We start from the raw sequence: 16,990 nt of genomic DNA, 5'->3' as shown, positions 1-16,990 counted from the left end.
TAGTTTCACTATTACATCAAACCATGCATCATTTACTACAAAGCCAGTCAGAGGAAACACCACAGTTTCATTAGTTGATCAGCTACAACCACTAATCACCAACCGCCAATCATGGCTCTGGTCAAAAGTAGCGTACTATGTAGGGGAATAGTGTGCCGTTTGGGACGCACACAAGCTCTTCACCTGTTCATGACTTCAACCCAAGATGACTTCAACCCAGACATCCCCCTCCCCACATACCTTCTCCTGATTTTCCTCCTCTTCCCCCTCATCATACCCACATCACCAAAGAACTTCCCCAGAATGTGTCAAAACTACCTGTTTCCTAGGGATTCCAACCCAAGACCCCATGCTCTGCTGCAAAAACAAGGTGTTAATGAGTGGCCGTGTGTTGGTGTGTGATTTAAAGGAAACTTCGCTCAGTCAGAGAACCCACAACCTCACACCTCTATCGTTTCTGCCTCTGCCTCAACTATATAAATACTTGTCTGTCTTAGCCTCAGCATCAGTCAGACAGACACAGAAGAACAAGACTTGGATAGTGTCAGATACAAGGCGGTCTCGTTAAGTCAACTCAAGTCAAGGCCTTTGACTGAAGTTACCGTACACCGATTGAGGACTATTGAGCTTTGAGGGAACTTCAGCGTGAGGTTGAGAGCCATGGATGTGTTATTAAGGGCAGTGATGTGTTTCTGCTTGATGGGCTGGATGACTTTAGGATGGAGTAATGCCGCTCAGTACACATCAATTAACATGAAGAGCAACATAGACAAACTGAAGGTCCACTATGTAAGTATCATACACATTATTAACTGGGGAAACAGGGGTTTAGACAGACAGACAGACAGACAGACAGACAGACAGACAGACAGACAGACAGACAGACAGACAGACAGACAGACAGACAGACAGACAGACAGACAGACAGACAGACAGACAGACAGACAGACAGACAGACAGACAGACAGACAGACAGACAGACAGACAGACAGATAGATAGATAGATAGATAGATAGATAGATAGATAGATAGATAGATAGATAGATAGATAGATAGATAGATAGATAGATAGATAGATAGATAGATAGATAGATAGATAGATAGATAGATTGGCCTCTACTGACTGTGTTTGCATTAGCAAACTTTAGACTCCTCCTTCCTAATGGGAGACCAACAGTAGGACAGAACAGGGAGATCTCCTTCCTAATGGGAGACCAACAGTAGGACAGAACAGGGAGATCTCCTTCCTAATGGGAGGCCAACAGTAGGACAGAACAGGGAGATCTCCTTCCTAATGGGAGACCAACAGTAGGACAGAACAGGGAGATCTCCTTCCTAATGGGAGACCAACAGTAGGACAGAACAGGGAGATCTCCTTCCTAATGGGAGACCAACAGTAGGACAGAACAGGGAGATCTCCTTCCTAATGGGAGACCAACAGTAGGACAGAACAGGGAGATCTCCTTCCTAATGGGAGACCAACAGTAGGACAGAACAGGGAGATCTCCTTCCTAATGGGAGACCAACAGTAGGACAGAACAGGGAGATCTCCTTCCTAATGGGAGGCCAACAGTAGAACAGAACAGGGAGATCTCCTTCCTAATGGGAGACCAACAGTAGGACAGAACAGGGAGATCTCCTTCCTAATGGGAGACCAACAGTAGGACAGAACAGGGAGATCTCCTTCCTAATGGGAGACCAACAGTAGGACAGAACAGGGAGATCTCCTTCCTAATGGGAGACCAACAGTAGGACAGAACAGGGAGAACATTGGATGTTGATGAGTTAGAGATAAAATGTTTGACTAAAACCAAGAGGAGTTCCACACTTCCTGCCCAAGCAGGAAAGACTTGTCAGTGAGACTGAAATGAATCTGAAAATGATGACATCATCATAACAGTGCATTTCCAGGTAGGCCCATAGACACCAGACCTGGCTCAAACACTTCCATCTGAGGTGAGCTTTAGCTTAGATGTAGTTTAGAGTTTGCACGTTTGGGACTACTCCATTGTTGCCATTGTACCTGACAAACTAAATGATGTATTTTAAGTTATTTGACATATTTAGCCCAGGTCTGACAGACTCTATACTTGTGATTAGGGGTAGAAGAGTCCACTATATGCAATAAACTGCAACAAGTTGAAGGAGAAAAGCAACATCACTGATTGTCATCATGTCTTGCTCTTTCAGAAGATCTCCAAGGACCAGCTGTTCAACGGAAAACCTGTTTTCCCCAAGGACACGTTTGAGGTAAGATATATAGTTACACATTGTTATCCCTTTCAGGCTAATATCACCAATGTGGAACTACTGCTTACCCTCGGGCTAGGCTGGAGACAAAACTACGTTTCAAGATATTAAAAATATTCTCCTCCCTCCCTCCCTCCCTCCCTCCCTCCCTCCCTCCCTCCCTCCCTCCCTCCCTCCCTCCCTCCCTCCCTCAGGACAGTGAGCGGAGGGTGTTAATGAGTGTGGTTCTGGACGTGTATCGGAGTATCTTCAGCCAGATGCTGAACCAGACGGTGGACCAGGAAGTGATTGAGAGTCTGAAATATGTCAAGGGGAAAATTCAGGATCTCCAGAAACACTACTTCCTGAAGAGGATACCTGAGCTGAGGACACACCTGCAGAACCTGTGGGCCATCGAGGTGAGCTTCCCTCCATGAAGTAGAACACAGATCTGGTATAGTCGACTTTCACATGGTCATCGCTTAATATGTTAGCAGATGAAGACACATAGCAATGACATGTACTTCTGCATATAAAAAAAAAATAATGATATTAAGGATATGTGAATTAGAATGAAACATCCCATGGACTATGCAACATTTAAATCAGCAGCATTCTGGATTAATAATCCTTTAGCACTGTGCTACCATCATCATGACTGTAGTATAGTCTACTGTATAGACACCATCATTATGACTGTAGTATAGTCTACTGTATAGACACCATCATCATGACTGTAGTATAGTCTACTGTATAGACACCATCATCATGACTGTAGTATAGTCTACTGTATAGACACCATCATTATGACTGTAGTATAGTCTACTGTATAGACACCATCATCATGACTGTAGTATAGTCTACTGTATAGACACCATCATTATGACTGTAGTATAGTCTACTGTATAGACACCATCATCATGACTGTAGTATAGTCTACTGTATAGACACCATCATCATGACTGTAGTATAGTCTACTGTATAGACACCGTCATTATGACTGTAGTATAGTCTACTGTATAGACACCATCATCATGACTGTAGTATAGTCTACTGTATAGACACCATCATTATGACTGTAGTATAGTCTACTGTATAGACACCATCATTATGACTGTAGTATAGTCTACTGTATAGACACCGTCATTATGACTGTAGTATAGTCTACTGTATAGACACCATCATCATGACTGTAGTATAGTCTACTGTATAGACACCATCATTATGACTGTAGTATAGTCTACTGTATAGACACCATCATCATGACTGTAGTATAGTCTACTGTATAGACACCATCATCATGACTGTAGTATAGTCTACTGTATAGACACCATCATCATGACTGTAGTATAGTCTACTGTATAGACACCATCATTATGACTGTAGTATAGTCTACTGTATAGACACCATCATTATGACTGTAGTATAGTCTACTGTATAGACACCATCATTATGACTGTAGTATAGTCTACTGTATAGACACCATCATTATGACTGTAGTATAGTCTACTGTATAGACACCATCATCATGACTGTAGTATAGTCTACTGTATAGACACCGTCATCATGACTGTAGTATAGTCTACTGTATAGACACCATCATCATGACTGTAGTATAGTCTACTGTATAGACACCATCATCATGACTGTAGTATAGTCTACTGTATAGACACCATCATCATGACTGTAGTATAGTCTACTGTATAGACACCATCATCATGACTGTAGTATAGTCTACTGTATAGACACCGTCATTATGACTGTAGTATAGTCTACTGTATAGACACCATCATCATGACTGTAGTATAGTCTACTGTATAGACACCATCATCATGACTGTAGTATAGTCTACTGTATAGACACCATCATCATGACTGTAGTATAGTCTACTGTATAGACACCATCATCATGACTGTAGTATAGTCTACTGTATAGACACCATCATTATGACTGTAGTATAGTCTACTGTATAGACACCGTCATTATGACTGTAGTATAGTCTACTGTATAGACACCATCATCATGACTGTAGTATAGTCTACTGTATAGACACCATCATCATGACTGTAGTATAGTCTACTGTATAGACACCATCATCATGACTGTAGTATAGTCTACTGTATAGACACCATCATCATGACTGTAGTATAGTCTACTGTATAGACACCGTCATCATGACTGTAGTATAGTCTACTGTATAGACACCATCATCATGACTGTAGTATAGTCTACTGTATAGACACCATCATCATGACTGTAGTATAGTCTACTGTATAGACACCATCATTATGACTGTAGTATAGTCTACTGTATAGACACCATCATCATGACTGTAGTATAGTCTACTGTATAGACACCATCATCATGACTGTAGTATAGTCTACTGTATAGACACCATCATTATGACTGTAGTATAGTCTACTGTATAGACACCATCATCATGACTGTAGTATAGTCTACTGTATAGACACCATCATTATGACTGTAGTATAGTCTACTGTATAGACACCATCATCATGACTGTAGTATAGTCTACTGTATAGACACCATCATCATGACTGTAGTATAGTCTACTGTATAGACACCATCATCATGACTGTAGTATAGTCTACTGTATAGACACCATCATCATGACTGTAGTATAGTCTACTGTATAGACACCATCATTATGACTGTAGTATAGTCTACTGTATAGACACCATCATTATGACTGTAGTATAGTCTACTGTATAGACACCATCATTATGACTGTAGTATAGTCTACTGTATAGACACCGTCATCATGACTGTAGTATAGTCTACTGTATAGACACCATCATCATGACTGTAGTATAGTCTACTGTATAGACACCATCATTATGACTGTAGTATAGTCTACTGTATAGACACCATCATTATGACTGTAGTATAGTCTACTGTATAGACACCATCATCATGACTGTAGTATAGTCTACTGTATAGACACCATCATCATGACTGTAGTATAGTCTACTGTATAGACACCATCATTATGACTGTAGTATAGTCTACTGTATAGACACCGTCATCATGACACCTGATGAACTAATTACCTGATCGTTAATGCCTGTATCTTCTGTCTCAGACCAGTAACACCACAGTCCAGGGGAAGGCTCTGTCCGAGTTCATTACCATCTACGAGAAAGCCTCCAAACTGGCCCTTAAGATCCATCTAAAGAAGGACAACCGCAGGAAGAGACGGCAAGCCCAGAGGCTCAAATCACACATCATGTAGATGACCAACCGTGTCTAGTGTGAAGGCTAGGTGTAGGGTGAAGTTACACCTGGAAGCTGATCTTGGGTCAGTTTAGCATTTCTCCCTCTAACGGTGAAGGTTAGGATTGTGGGAGGGGGAGCTGATTCTAGATCTGTGTGTACCAAGGGGAAACTTCCCTCCGGAGCCACAGTGGAGATACATATTGAAGTTACATATTTCCTTGATACAAAATGCCTCAACTGGCCATCTATTTATATAATGTATTTATTTAATCTATGAAATCATGCACAATACTCAATGGTATATTATCATTGTTAAGAGTATCTATTTTTCTTGAATCAATAAATGTTATTAATTTATATTTATTATTCATTATCTAGAAAATGTTTTTTTTATAAATAGTTATTTATTGCAGATTATGCAGGATCTGTAAAATCTATGACTGAATAAATGGACACTGAGGAAACAATTCTGATGACTGATATTATCTATCTACACACACACACACACACACACACACACACACACACACACACACACACACACACACACACACACACACACACACACACACACACACACACACACACACACACACACACACACACACACACACACACACACACAAATCTATGTATGGTGCTGTATGGAAATATCACACATTGGCGGACTGACTTTTATAATTGTTCTTGTATTGAAACCAAAACCCTCCCCTGCATGGGGCCCACACAACGGCTGGGGCCCACACAACGGCCGTGTCCCAAATGGGCGGCCCATAGGGTCCTGGCCAAAGGTAGTGCACTCTATAGGGGCTAGGCTGCGATTTGGGATGCCCACAAGATAACACCACAAGCCGTCCGTCCTCAGAAACAGGAATAAACCAAATACACTAACCTAAACACTTGTGTTTATAGGGTTAAGATCAACCCTTACTGTTGAAGTCTGAAGTTTACAGTCATTAGAGTCATTAAAATTTGTTTTCCAACCACTCCACAAATGTCTTGTTAACACACTAAGGTTTGGCAAGTCGGTAAGGACATCTACTTTGTGCATGACACAAGTCATTTTTCAAACAATTGTTTACAGACAGATTATTTAACTTATAACTCACTGTATCACAATTCCAGTGGGTCAGAAGTTTACATACACTAAGTTGACTGTGCCTTTAAACAGCTTGGAAAATTCCAGAAATTATGTCATAGCTTTAGAAGCTTCTGATATGCTAATTGACATCATTTGAGTCAATTGGAGGTGTACCTGTGGATGTATTTCAAGGCCTACCTTCAAACTCAGTGCCTCTTTGCTTGACATCATGGGAAAATCAAAAGAAATCAGACAAGACTTCAGAAAAAAATTGTAGACCAGAAGTCTGGTTCATCCTTGGGAGCAATTTCCAAACGCCTGAAGGTACCGCGTTCATCTGTACAAACAATAGTACACAAGTATAAACACCATGGGACCACGCAGCCATCATACCGCTCAGGAAGGAGACGTGTTCTGTCTCCTAGAGATGAACGTCCTTTGGTGCGAAAAGTGCAAATCAATCACAGAACAACAGCAAAAGACCTTGTGAAGATGCTGGAGGAAACAGGTACAAAAGTATCTATATCCACAGTAAAACGAGTTCTATATCGACCTAACCTGAAAGGCCGCTCAGCAAGGAAGAAGCCACTGCTCCAAAACCGCCATAAAAATGCCAGACTACGGTTTGCAACTGCACATGGGGACAAAGATCGTACTTTTTGGAGAAATGTCCTCTGCTCTGATGAAACAAAAATAGAACTGTTTGGCCATAATGACCATAGTCATTTTTGGAGGAGAAAAGGGGAGACTTCCATGCCGAAGAACACCATCCCAACCGTGAAGCACGGGGGTGGCAGCATCATGTTGTGGGGGTGCTTTGCTGCAGGAGGGACTGGTGCACTTCACAAAATAGATGGCATCATGAGGTAGAAAAATTATGTGGATATATTGAAGCAACATCTCAAGACATCAGTCAGGAAGTTAAAGCTTGGTCGCAAATGGGTCTTCCAAATGGACAATGACCCCTAGCATACTTCCAAAGTTGTGGCAAAATGGCTTAAGGACAACAAAGTCAAGATATTGGAGTGGCCATCATGAAGCCCTGACATCAATCCTATAAAAAATGTGTGGACAGAACTGAAAAAGCATGTCGAGCAAGGAGATCTACAAACCTGACTCTGTTACACCAGCTCTGTCAGGAGGAATGGGCCAAAATTCACCCAACGTATTGTGGGAAGCTTGTGGAAGGCTACCCAAAACGTTTGACCCAAGTTAAACAATTTAAAGGCAATGCTACCAAATACTAATTGAGTGTATGTTAACTTCTGACCCAATGGGAATGTGATGAAAAATAAAAGCTGAAATAAATCATTCTCTCTACTATTATTCTGACATTTCACATTCTTAAAATAAAGTGGTGATCCTAACTGACCTGAAACAGGGAATGTTTACTAGGATTAAATGTCAGCAATTGTGAAAAAAACTGAGTTGAAATGTATTTGGCTAAGATGAATGTAAAATTCCGACTTCAACTGTATGTGTGTCTGTCTTGTGTGAATTCTGATGTCATATTGCTGTTATATGTTTACTTTACACATCTTATCCAACTTGACACAACTTGCCAGTTTTTTTCTAGGAACATTAAAGTAATTCTATTCTAAAAATAGACAAACTCACAAACAAATCACCTAAGAATAGACTTATAAATAGACATGACTGCTCAGCTAAGATGCCAAACATCCACTAGGGACTTCCCCCCTGCAGAGATAGAGGTATAATTGACCCTTTGCTAAGCTCCGCCCACCTTGGTTACTGTTGCAACCTCGGACAACATTTTCCCGGGAAGCCCAATTCCCCCTTCTAAACAATGCTGAAATCCCCTCACAGTGATCTCAAACTGTGTTTCCAGTACACAATCAGGGTTGGGTAGTAACCACTCTCAGAGCTATGGATGCAAGGACTGACCATCCATGATATCAAAAGTATTGTTTAAGCATGTTTTGAGGCTATACAGTGTTTGTTTACATTTACAATGTTTACGAACATTGGAGAAAAACAAGCTTATATTTTGGGTTCTGATGGGGTACGACAGTTGAACTAAGCCCATGAGGCATTTATAAGTTATATTCTTCAAGAATCAATGGATATATATATAATTTATAAATACAGAAATGGATGCTGCAACTACAGATTTCCTCTTTAAGTCAATCAGAATGTGTGATTTGTGAACAGCCATCCTCAACAACCACAATCCGTAAGGCGCAAATAGCGAAATGAGAGAGCAGCAGTGTGATTCACATCAACGTGCTATGTAGATATCAATAATAAGTGATCGTCGTAGACTTCACCGCTGCTTTCATCCTTACCTCCAAGTGTTTATTCAAGTTGGATAATCTTTGGATGCCGACAGCAACCGCACCATTGGAAGAGATTAAATTAAAAACAGACTACTTCTTGCTAATCAGGAAACTCTTGGGTGGTGGACTGTTATTACAATTGCTTCATGGGAACCTGGTAAAATTATGTTTGTAGCCTAGTGTAGCTAGCCACTGAATGGCTCAGAATTCACTGTTAGCATGCAGTCAAAACTATAACCACTTTTGGAGCTAACTAGCACTCTGAAATCATATTCTGATGTTGACATCAGATGGGAGTTGGATTCATAACATTGCTAACTTAGCTAGCTAACATACTGTGCATTTTGAGAAAACTATTTATATTAAGTGGCTAGCTACCTAGTGTTAGCAACGTTTGGTGGTCAGTGAGACCGAGAGCTAGCTAACCAGCTGAGCTAGCAAACAATATATCAAAAGTATAATTTCAGATTCGACAGGCTATGCATTACAGGAATCACAGTAGCAAGTACTCCTGGTGCACTGTTAAATCATTTAGCCATTTAAACATGTATTTCTTAAAGAAAACTCTCAATTTTTGCCATAGCCCTGACAGGCTTTCATTCATTTAAACAGTCCCCATCCTCCCTTATAGACTTCAACAGTGTTTGTCATACAGACAGTCCCCATCCTCCCATATAGACTTCAACAGTGTTTGTCATGTAGACAGTCCCATCCTCCCATATAGACTTCAACAGTGTTTGTCATGTAGACAGTCCCCATCCTCCCATATAGACTTCAACAGTGTTTGTCATGTAGACAGTCCCCATCCTCCCATATAGACTTCAACAGTGTTTGTCATGTAGACAGTCCCATCCTCCCATATAGACTTCAACAGTGTTTGTCATGCAGACAGTCCCCATCCTCCCATATAGACTGCAACAGTGTTTGTCATGCAGACAGTCCCCATCCTCCCATATAGACTTCAACAGTGTTTGTCATGCAGACAGTCCCCATCCTCCCATATAGACTTCAACAGTGTTTGTCATGCAGACAGTCCCCATCCTCCCATGTAGACTTCAACATTGTTTGTCATGCAGACAGTCCCCATCCTCCCATATAGACATCAACAGTGTTTGTCATGCAGACAGTCCCCATCCTCCCATATAGACTTCAACAGTGTTTGTCATGCAGACAGTCCCCATCCTCCCATATAGACTTCAACAGTGTTTGTCATGCAGACAGTCCCCATCCTCCCATATAGACTTCAAAAGTGTTTGTCATGCAGACAGTCCCCATCCTCCCACATAGACTTCAACCGTGTTTGTCATGCAGACAGTCCCCATCCTCCCATATAGACTTCAACAGTGTTTGTCATGCAGACAGTCCCCATCCTCCTATATAGACTTCAACAGTGTTTATCATGCAGACAGTCCCCATCCTCCCATATAGACTTCAACAGTGTTTGTCATGCAGACAGTCCCCATCCTCCCATATAGACTTCAACAGTGTTTATCATGCAGACAGTCCCCATCCTCCCATATAGACTTCAACAGTGTTTGTCATGCAGACAGTCCCCGTCCTCCCATATAGACTTCAACAGTGTTTGTCATGCAGACTGTCCCCATCCTCCCCTATAGACTTCAACAGTGTTTGTCAGGCAGACAGTCCCCATCCTCCCATATAGACTTCAACAGTGTTTGTCATGCAGACAGTCCCCATCCTCCCATATAGACTTCAACAGTGTTTGTCATGCAGACAGTCCCATCCTCCCATATAGACTTCAACAGTGTTTGTCATGCAGACAGTCCCATCCTCCTCTATAGACTTCAACAGTGTTTGTCATGCAGACAGTCCCCATCCTCCCATATAGACTTCAACAGTGTTTGTCATGCAGACAGTCCCATCTTCCCATATAGCCTTCAACAGTGTTTGTCATGCAGACAGTCCCCATCCTCCCATATAGACTTCAACAGTGTTTGTCATGCAGACAGTCCCCATCCTCCCATATAGACATCAACAGTGTTTGTCATGCAGACAGTCCCCATCCTCCCATATAGACTTCAACAGTGTTTGTCATGCAGACAGTCCCCATCCTCCCATATAGACTTCAACAGTGTTTGTCATGCAGACAGTCCCCATCCTCCCATATAGACTTCAACAGTGTTTGTCATGCAGACAGTCCCCGTCCTCCCATATAGACTTCAACAGTGTTTGTCATGCAGACTGTCCCCATCCTCCCCTATAGACTTCAACAGTGTTTGTCAGGCAGACAGTCCCCTTCCTCCCATATAGACTTCAACAGTGTTTGTCATGCAGACAGTCCCCATCCTCCCATATAGACTTCAACAGTGTTTGTCATGCAGACAGTCCCCATCCTCCCATATAGACTTCAACAGTGTTTGTCATGCAGACAGTCCCCATCCTCCCATATAGACTTCAACAGTGTTTGTCATGCAGACAGTCCCCATCCTCCCCTATAGACTTCAACAGTGTTTGTCAGGCAGACAGTCCCCATCCTCCCATATAGACTTCAACAGTGTTTGTCATGCAGACAGTCCCCATCCTCCCATATAGACTTCAACAGTGTTTGTCATGTAGACAGTCCCATCCTCCCATATAGACTTCAACAGTGTTTGTCATGCAGACAGTCCCCATCCTCCCATATAGACTTTAACAGTGTTTGTCATGTAGACAGTCCCATCCTCCCATATAGACTTCAACAGTGTTTGTCATGTAGACAGTCCCATCCTCCCCTATAGACTTCAACAGTGTTTGTCATGCAGACAGTCCCCATCCTCCCATATAGACTTCAACAGTGTTTGTCATGCAGACAGTCCCCATCCTCCCATATAGACTTCAACAGTGTTTGTCATGTAGACAGTCCCCGTCATCCCATATAGACTTCAACAGTGTTTGTCATTTTTATTTATTTATTTATTTATTTATTTTATTTCACCTTTATTTAACCAGGTAGGCAAGTTGAGAACAAGTTCTCATTTACAATTGCGACCTGGCCAAGATAAAGCAAAGCAGTTATACAACAACACAGAGTTACACATGGAGTAAAACAAACTTACAGTCAATAATACAGTAGAAAAATAAGTCTATATACAATGTGAGCAAATGAGGTGAGATAAGGGAGGTAAAGGCAAAAAAGGCCATGGTGGCAAAGTAAATACAATATAGCAAGTAAAACATTGGAATGGTAGATTTGTAGTGGAAGAAAGTGCAAAGTAGAAATATAAATAATGGGGTGGTGCTTAAAGCTAGTGAGGGAGATGTGTTTCCAGTTTCAGAGATTTTTGTAGTTCGTTCCAGTCATTGGCAGCAGAGAACTGGAAGGAGAGACGGCCGAAGGAGGAATTGGCTTTAGGGGTGACCAGAGAGATATACCTGCTGGAGCGCGTGCTACAGGTGGGTGCTGCTATGGTGACCAGTGAGCTGAGATAAGGGGGGACTTTACCTAGCAGGGTCTTGTAGATGACCTGGAGCCAGTGGGTTTGGCGACGAGTATGAAGCGAGGGCCAGCCAACGAGAGCGTACAGGTCGCAGTGGTGGGTAGTATATGGGGCTTTGGTGACAAAACGGATGGCACTGTGATAGACCAGTGCAGACCAGATAGTCCCCATCCTCCCATATATACTCCAACAGTGTTTGTCATACAGATTAACAGACACAGCTAAGGTCAGGTTACCTGCCACTGCTTTATGTTACGTTCCCAAATGGCACCCTATTCCCTATATAGTGCACTACTACAGGGCCCATAGGACTCTGGGCAAAAGTTGTGCACTTTATAGGGAATAAGGTGCCATTTAGAATGCAGGGAGGGCAGACAGGGCAGGCAGACAGGGGAACAGACAGGGCAGACAGACAGGGCAGACAGACAGGGCAGACAGACAGGGCAGACAGGGGAACAGACAGGGCAGACAGGGCAGGCAGACAGGGGAACAGACAGGGCAGACAGGGCAGGCAGACAGGGGAACAGACAGGGCAGACAGACAGGGCAGACAGGGAGGACAAAGGGAACAGACAGGGAGGGCAGACAGACAGGGCAGACAGGGGAACAGACAGGGCAGACAGTGCAGACAGACAGGGGAACAGACAGGGCAGACAGACAGGGCAGACAGACAGGGAAGACAGGGAGGACAAAGGGAACAGACAGGGAGGGCAGACAGACAGGGCAGACAGGGGATCTGACAGGGCAGACAGACAGGGCAGACAGGGGGACAGACAGGGCAGACAGACAGGGCAGACAGACAGGGCAGACAGGGAGGACAAAGGGAACAGACAGGGAGGGCAGACAGACAGGGAAGACAGACAGGGCAGACAGGGGAACAGACAGGGCAGACAGGGAGGGCACACAGACAGGGCAGACAGGGAGGACAAAGGGAACAGACAGGGAGGGCAAATCAAATCAAATTTTATTGGTCACATACACATGGTTAGCAGATGTTAATGCGAGTGTAGCAAAATGCTTGTGTAGACAGGGAAGACAGGAAAGACAGGGTAGGTAGATAGGCAGGCAGGCAGGCAGGCAGGCAGGCAGGCAGGCAGGCAGGCAGGCAGGCAGGCAGGCAGGCAGGCAGGCAGGCAGGCAGGCAGGCGGGCGGGCGGGCAGGCAGGCAGGGAGGAGCTTGTCCCTTCACACTTGGTGTGGTTACAGACCAAAGCAGGTCCAACAACTCTTTTTGTGAAGTTTGGAAATACAATCAGATGAGCCCGAGAAAGGATAATGATCTAGCAGAGGACCGGTTTTGTTTGTACACACACACACACACACACACACACACACACACACACACACACACACACACACACACACACACACACACACACACACACACACACACACACACTACACATACACACACACACACACACACATACACATACACATACACACACACACACATACACATACACATACACACACATACACTAAAATCATACAGAGGTAAAATACAACTCCATGAGAGGGTAATTCTGTTCCCTCGTTGCTTTAGTCATTGAAGTTAACCAGAGAAGAAGGATGGTTTATTACATACACTGTTTCATGAATCCCAGGCCCATCATTCGGGGGACACACCTAAATCCATCGCTCATATTACGAGGTGTGCTGTGATTTGTTTCGTCAACACAATGTGGAGCTGGGATTTTCCTGTAATTGTTGTATGATGCTAATGATAGTCTAGTCACTGTGGACGTAAAGCCTTTATATACAATACCAGGAAGTAGATGAATAAACCACACCTGAGCTGCGTTTCAAACTCATAAAAGACACATCCTCATCCACTTAACCTCGTGTTATGCTCTTGGGCGAATCACCGCGGCTATGTTTCTCATTGTCACGTCCTGACCAGTAAAGGGGGTTATTTGTTATTGTAGTTTGGTCAGGGCGTGACAGGGGGCGTTTGTTTTATGTGTTTCGGGGTTTTTGGTTTATGTTCTATGTTAGTATATTTCTATGTTTATTCTAGTGTGTCTATTTCTATGTTTAAGTTTCTTGGGTTGACCTTCAATTGGAGGCAGCTGTTCCTCGTTGCCTCTAATTGAAGGTCCTATTTAGTAGGGGTGTTTTTTCCTGTGTTCTGTGGGTGGGTGTTTCCTGTTTTGTGTATGTTGCACCTGACGGGACTGTTTACGGTCGTTTTGTTGTTGTTTGTTTGATTTTGAGTTAAATAAAAGTAAATATGAGCACGTCACACGCCGCGTCTTGGTCCCCATTAGACGACAGTCGTTACACTCATCGAACCAAATGATTAGCCAAGCAAGGGAAGATTGCAATGTAAGCCCCTCAGCATTCGCTTTTTAGTCTTGTGTGCGAGTGTACAATTATGTTCACTTCGGGGCCTGAAACGCCCCATAATTCAATTCATGATGATTGTACATCAGCTAAGAAAAGTTAACCAAAACTTAAAACCTCAACGTCAATATGGAGTCAACATACAAGTGTAAGTAAGAGGCTGAAAATACAATTGTCGCGGGACGAACGAGTGACGATTTTCCGGGCAAAGGCGGTCCATTTATAATTTATTCCTTCCCCCCTCGCCCCTCTTCCCTTGCCCCTCGCCCTGCAAGTGTAAACTCGTCAGATGTCACGGAACATCATCAGAAGTGTCCACTTAATTTGAGGGCTGAGGGGATAGGGTGTGTCTGTTAAGTGTTTGGAATGCAGCCCAAAGGTCTGTACAGTAGCAGCAAGTAGATTAATAAACCACACAAAAGGACTGTACCAGGAAGTAGATTAATAAACCACACAAAAGGACTGTACCAGGAAGTAGATTAATAAACAACACAAAAGGACTGTACCAGGAAGTAGATTAATAAACAACACAAAAGGACTGTACCAGGAAGTAGATTAATAAACCACACAAAAGGACTGTACCAGGAAGTAGATTAATAAACAACACAAAAGGACTGTACCAGGAAGTAGATTAATAAACCACACAAAAGGACTGTACCAGGAAGTAGATTAATAAACCACACAAAAGGACTGTACCGGGAAGTAGATTAATAAACCACACAAAAGGACTGTACCAGGAAGTAGATTAATAAACCACACAAAAAGACTGTACCAGCAAGTAGTTTAATAAACCATACAAAAGGGAAATACAGGAAGAGCCACTGATACACTGAGATGAGAAAGTTATTATATTGTACATTACAATGATATAACAGCCCTCAAAAGATATATAATGTTTAGGTGATATTGTGACAACATATAAGACCAACTAGCATCATGTCCAGGGGGTGTACTGTACATCAAGCTGTCTCACTACAGAAACAGGAGATAGACTAGTGTCCTGTCCAGGGGGTGTACTGTACATCAAGCTGCCTCACTACAGAAACAGGAGATAGACTAGTGTCCTGTCCAGGGGGTGTACTGGTACATCAAGCTGTCTCACTACAGAAACAGGAGATAGACTAGTGTCCTGTCCAGGGGGTGTACTGGTACATCAAGCTGTCTCACTACAGAAACAGGAGATAGACTAGTGTCCTGTCCAGGGGGTGTACTGTACATCAAGCTGCCTCACTACAGAAACAGGAGATAGACTAGTGTCCTGTCCAGGGGGTGTACTGGTACATCAAGCTGTCTCACTACAGAAACAGGAGATAGACTAGTGTCCTGTCCAGGGGGTGTACTGGTACATCAAGCTGTCTCACTACAGAAACAGGAGATAGACTAGTGTCCTGTCCAGGGGGTGTACTGTACATCAAGCTGTCTCACTACAGAAACAGGAGATAGACTAGTGTCCTGTCCAGGGGGTGTACTGTACATCAAGCTGCCTCACTACAGAAACAGGAGATAGACTAGTGTCCTGTCCAGGGGGTGTACTGGTACATCAAGCTGTCTCACTACAGAAACAGGAGATAGACTAGTGTCCTGTCCAGGGGGTGTACTGTACATCAAGCTGTCTCACTACAGAAACAGGAGATAGACTAGTGTCCTGTCCAGGGGGTGTACTGTACATCAAGCTGTCTCACTACAGAAACAGGAGATAGACTAGTGTCCTGTCCAGGGGGTGTACTGTACATCAAGCTGCCTCACTACAGAAACAGGAGATAGACTAGTGTCCTGTCCAGGGGGTGTACTGGTACATCAAGCTGTCTCACTACAGAAACAGGAGATAGACTAGTGTCCTGTCCAGGGGGTGTACTGTACATCAAGCTGTCTCACTACAGAAACAGGAGATAGACTAGTGTCCTGTCCAGGGGGTGTACTGTACATCAAGCTGTCTCACTACAGAAACAGGAGATAGACTAGTGTCCTGTCCAGGGGGTGTACTGGTACATCAAGCTGTCTCACTACAGAAACAGGAGATAGACTAGTGTCCTGTCCAGGGGGTGTACTGTACATCAAGCTGTCTCACTACAGAAACAGGAGATAGACTAGTGTCCTGTCCAGGGGGTGTACTGTACATCAAGCTGTCTCACTACAGAAACAGGAGATAGACTAGTGTCCTGTCCAGGGGGTGTACTGTACATCAAGCTGCCTCACTACAGAAACAGGAGATAGACTAGTGTCCTGTCCAGGGGGTGTACTGGTACATCAAGCTGTCTCACTACAGAAACAGGAGATAGACTAGTGTCCTGTCCAGGGGGTGTACTGGTACATCAAGCTGTCTCACTACAGAAACAGGAGATAGACTAGTGTCCTGTCCAGGGG

At 43.3% G+C, this 16,990-nt stretch overlaps 1 protein-coding gene across 1 annotated transcript; it reads left to right on the top strand.

Annotated features, from left to right (window-relative positions):
- The first annotated feature begins 504 nt into the window (after positions 1-504).
- LOC123728109 (interferon gamma 1) lies at positions 505-5,933 on the top strand. Its single transcript, XM_082963292.1, has 4 exons — positions 505-789; positions 2,191-2,250; positions 2,445-2,648; positions 5,333-5,933. The coding sequence occupies exons 1-4, from the start codon at positions 661-663 to the stop codon at positions 5,480-5,482; spliced, it is 543 nt and encodes a 180-aa protein (XP_082819418.1). The 5' UTR covers positions 505-660; the 3' UTR covers positions 5,483-5,933.
- The last annotated feature ends 11,057 nt before the right edge of the window (positions 5,934-16,990 follow it).

Source organism: Salmo salar, chromosome 17, assembly GCF_965601325.2.
Source record: "Salmo salar chromosome 17, fSalSal1, whole genome shotgun sequence".
Lineage (NCBI taxonomy): Eukaryota > Metazoa > Chordata > Actinopteri > Salmoniformes > Salmonidae > Salmo > Salmo salar.
The sequence above is the reverse complement of the archived record's forward strand: the minus strand, read 5'-3'. Positions and strand labels throughout refer to the sequence as shown.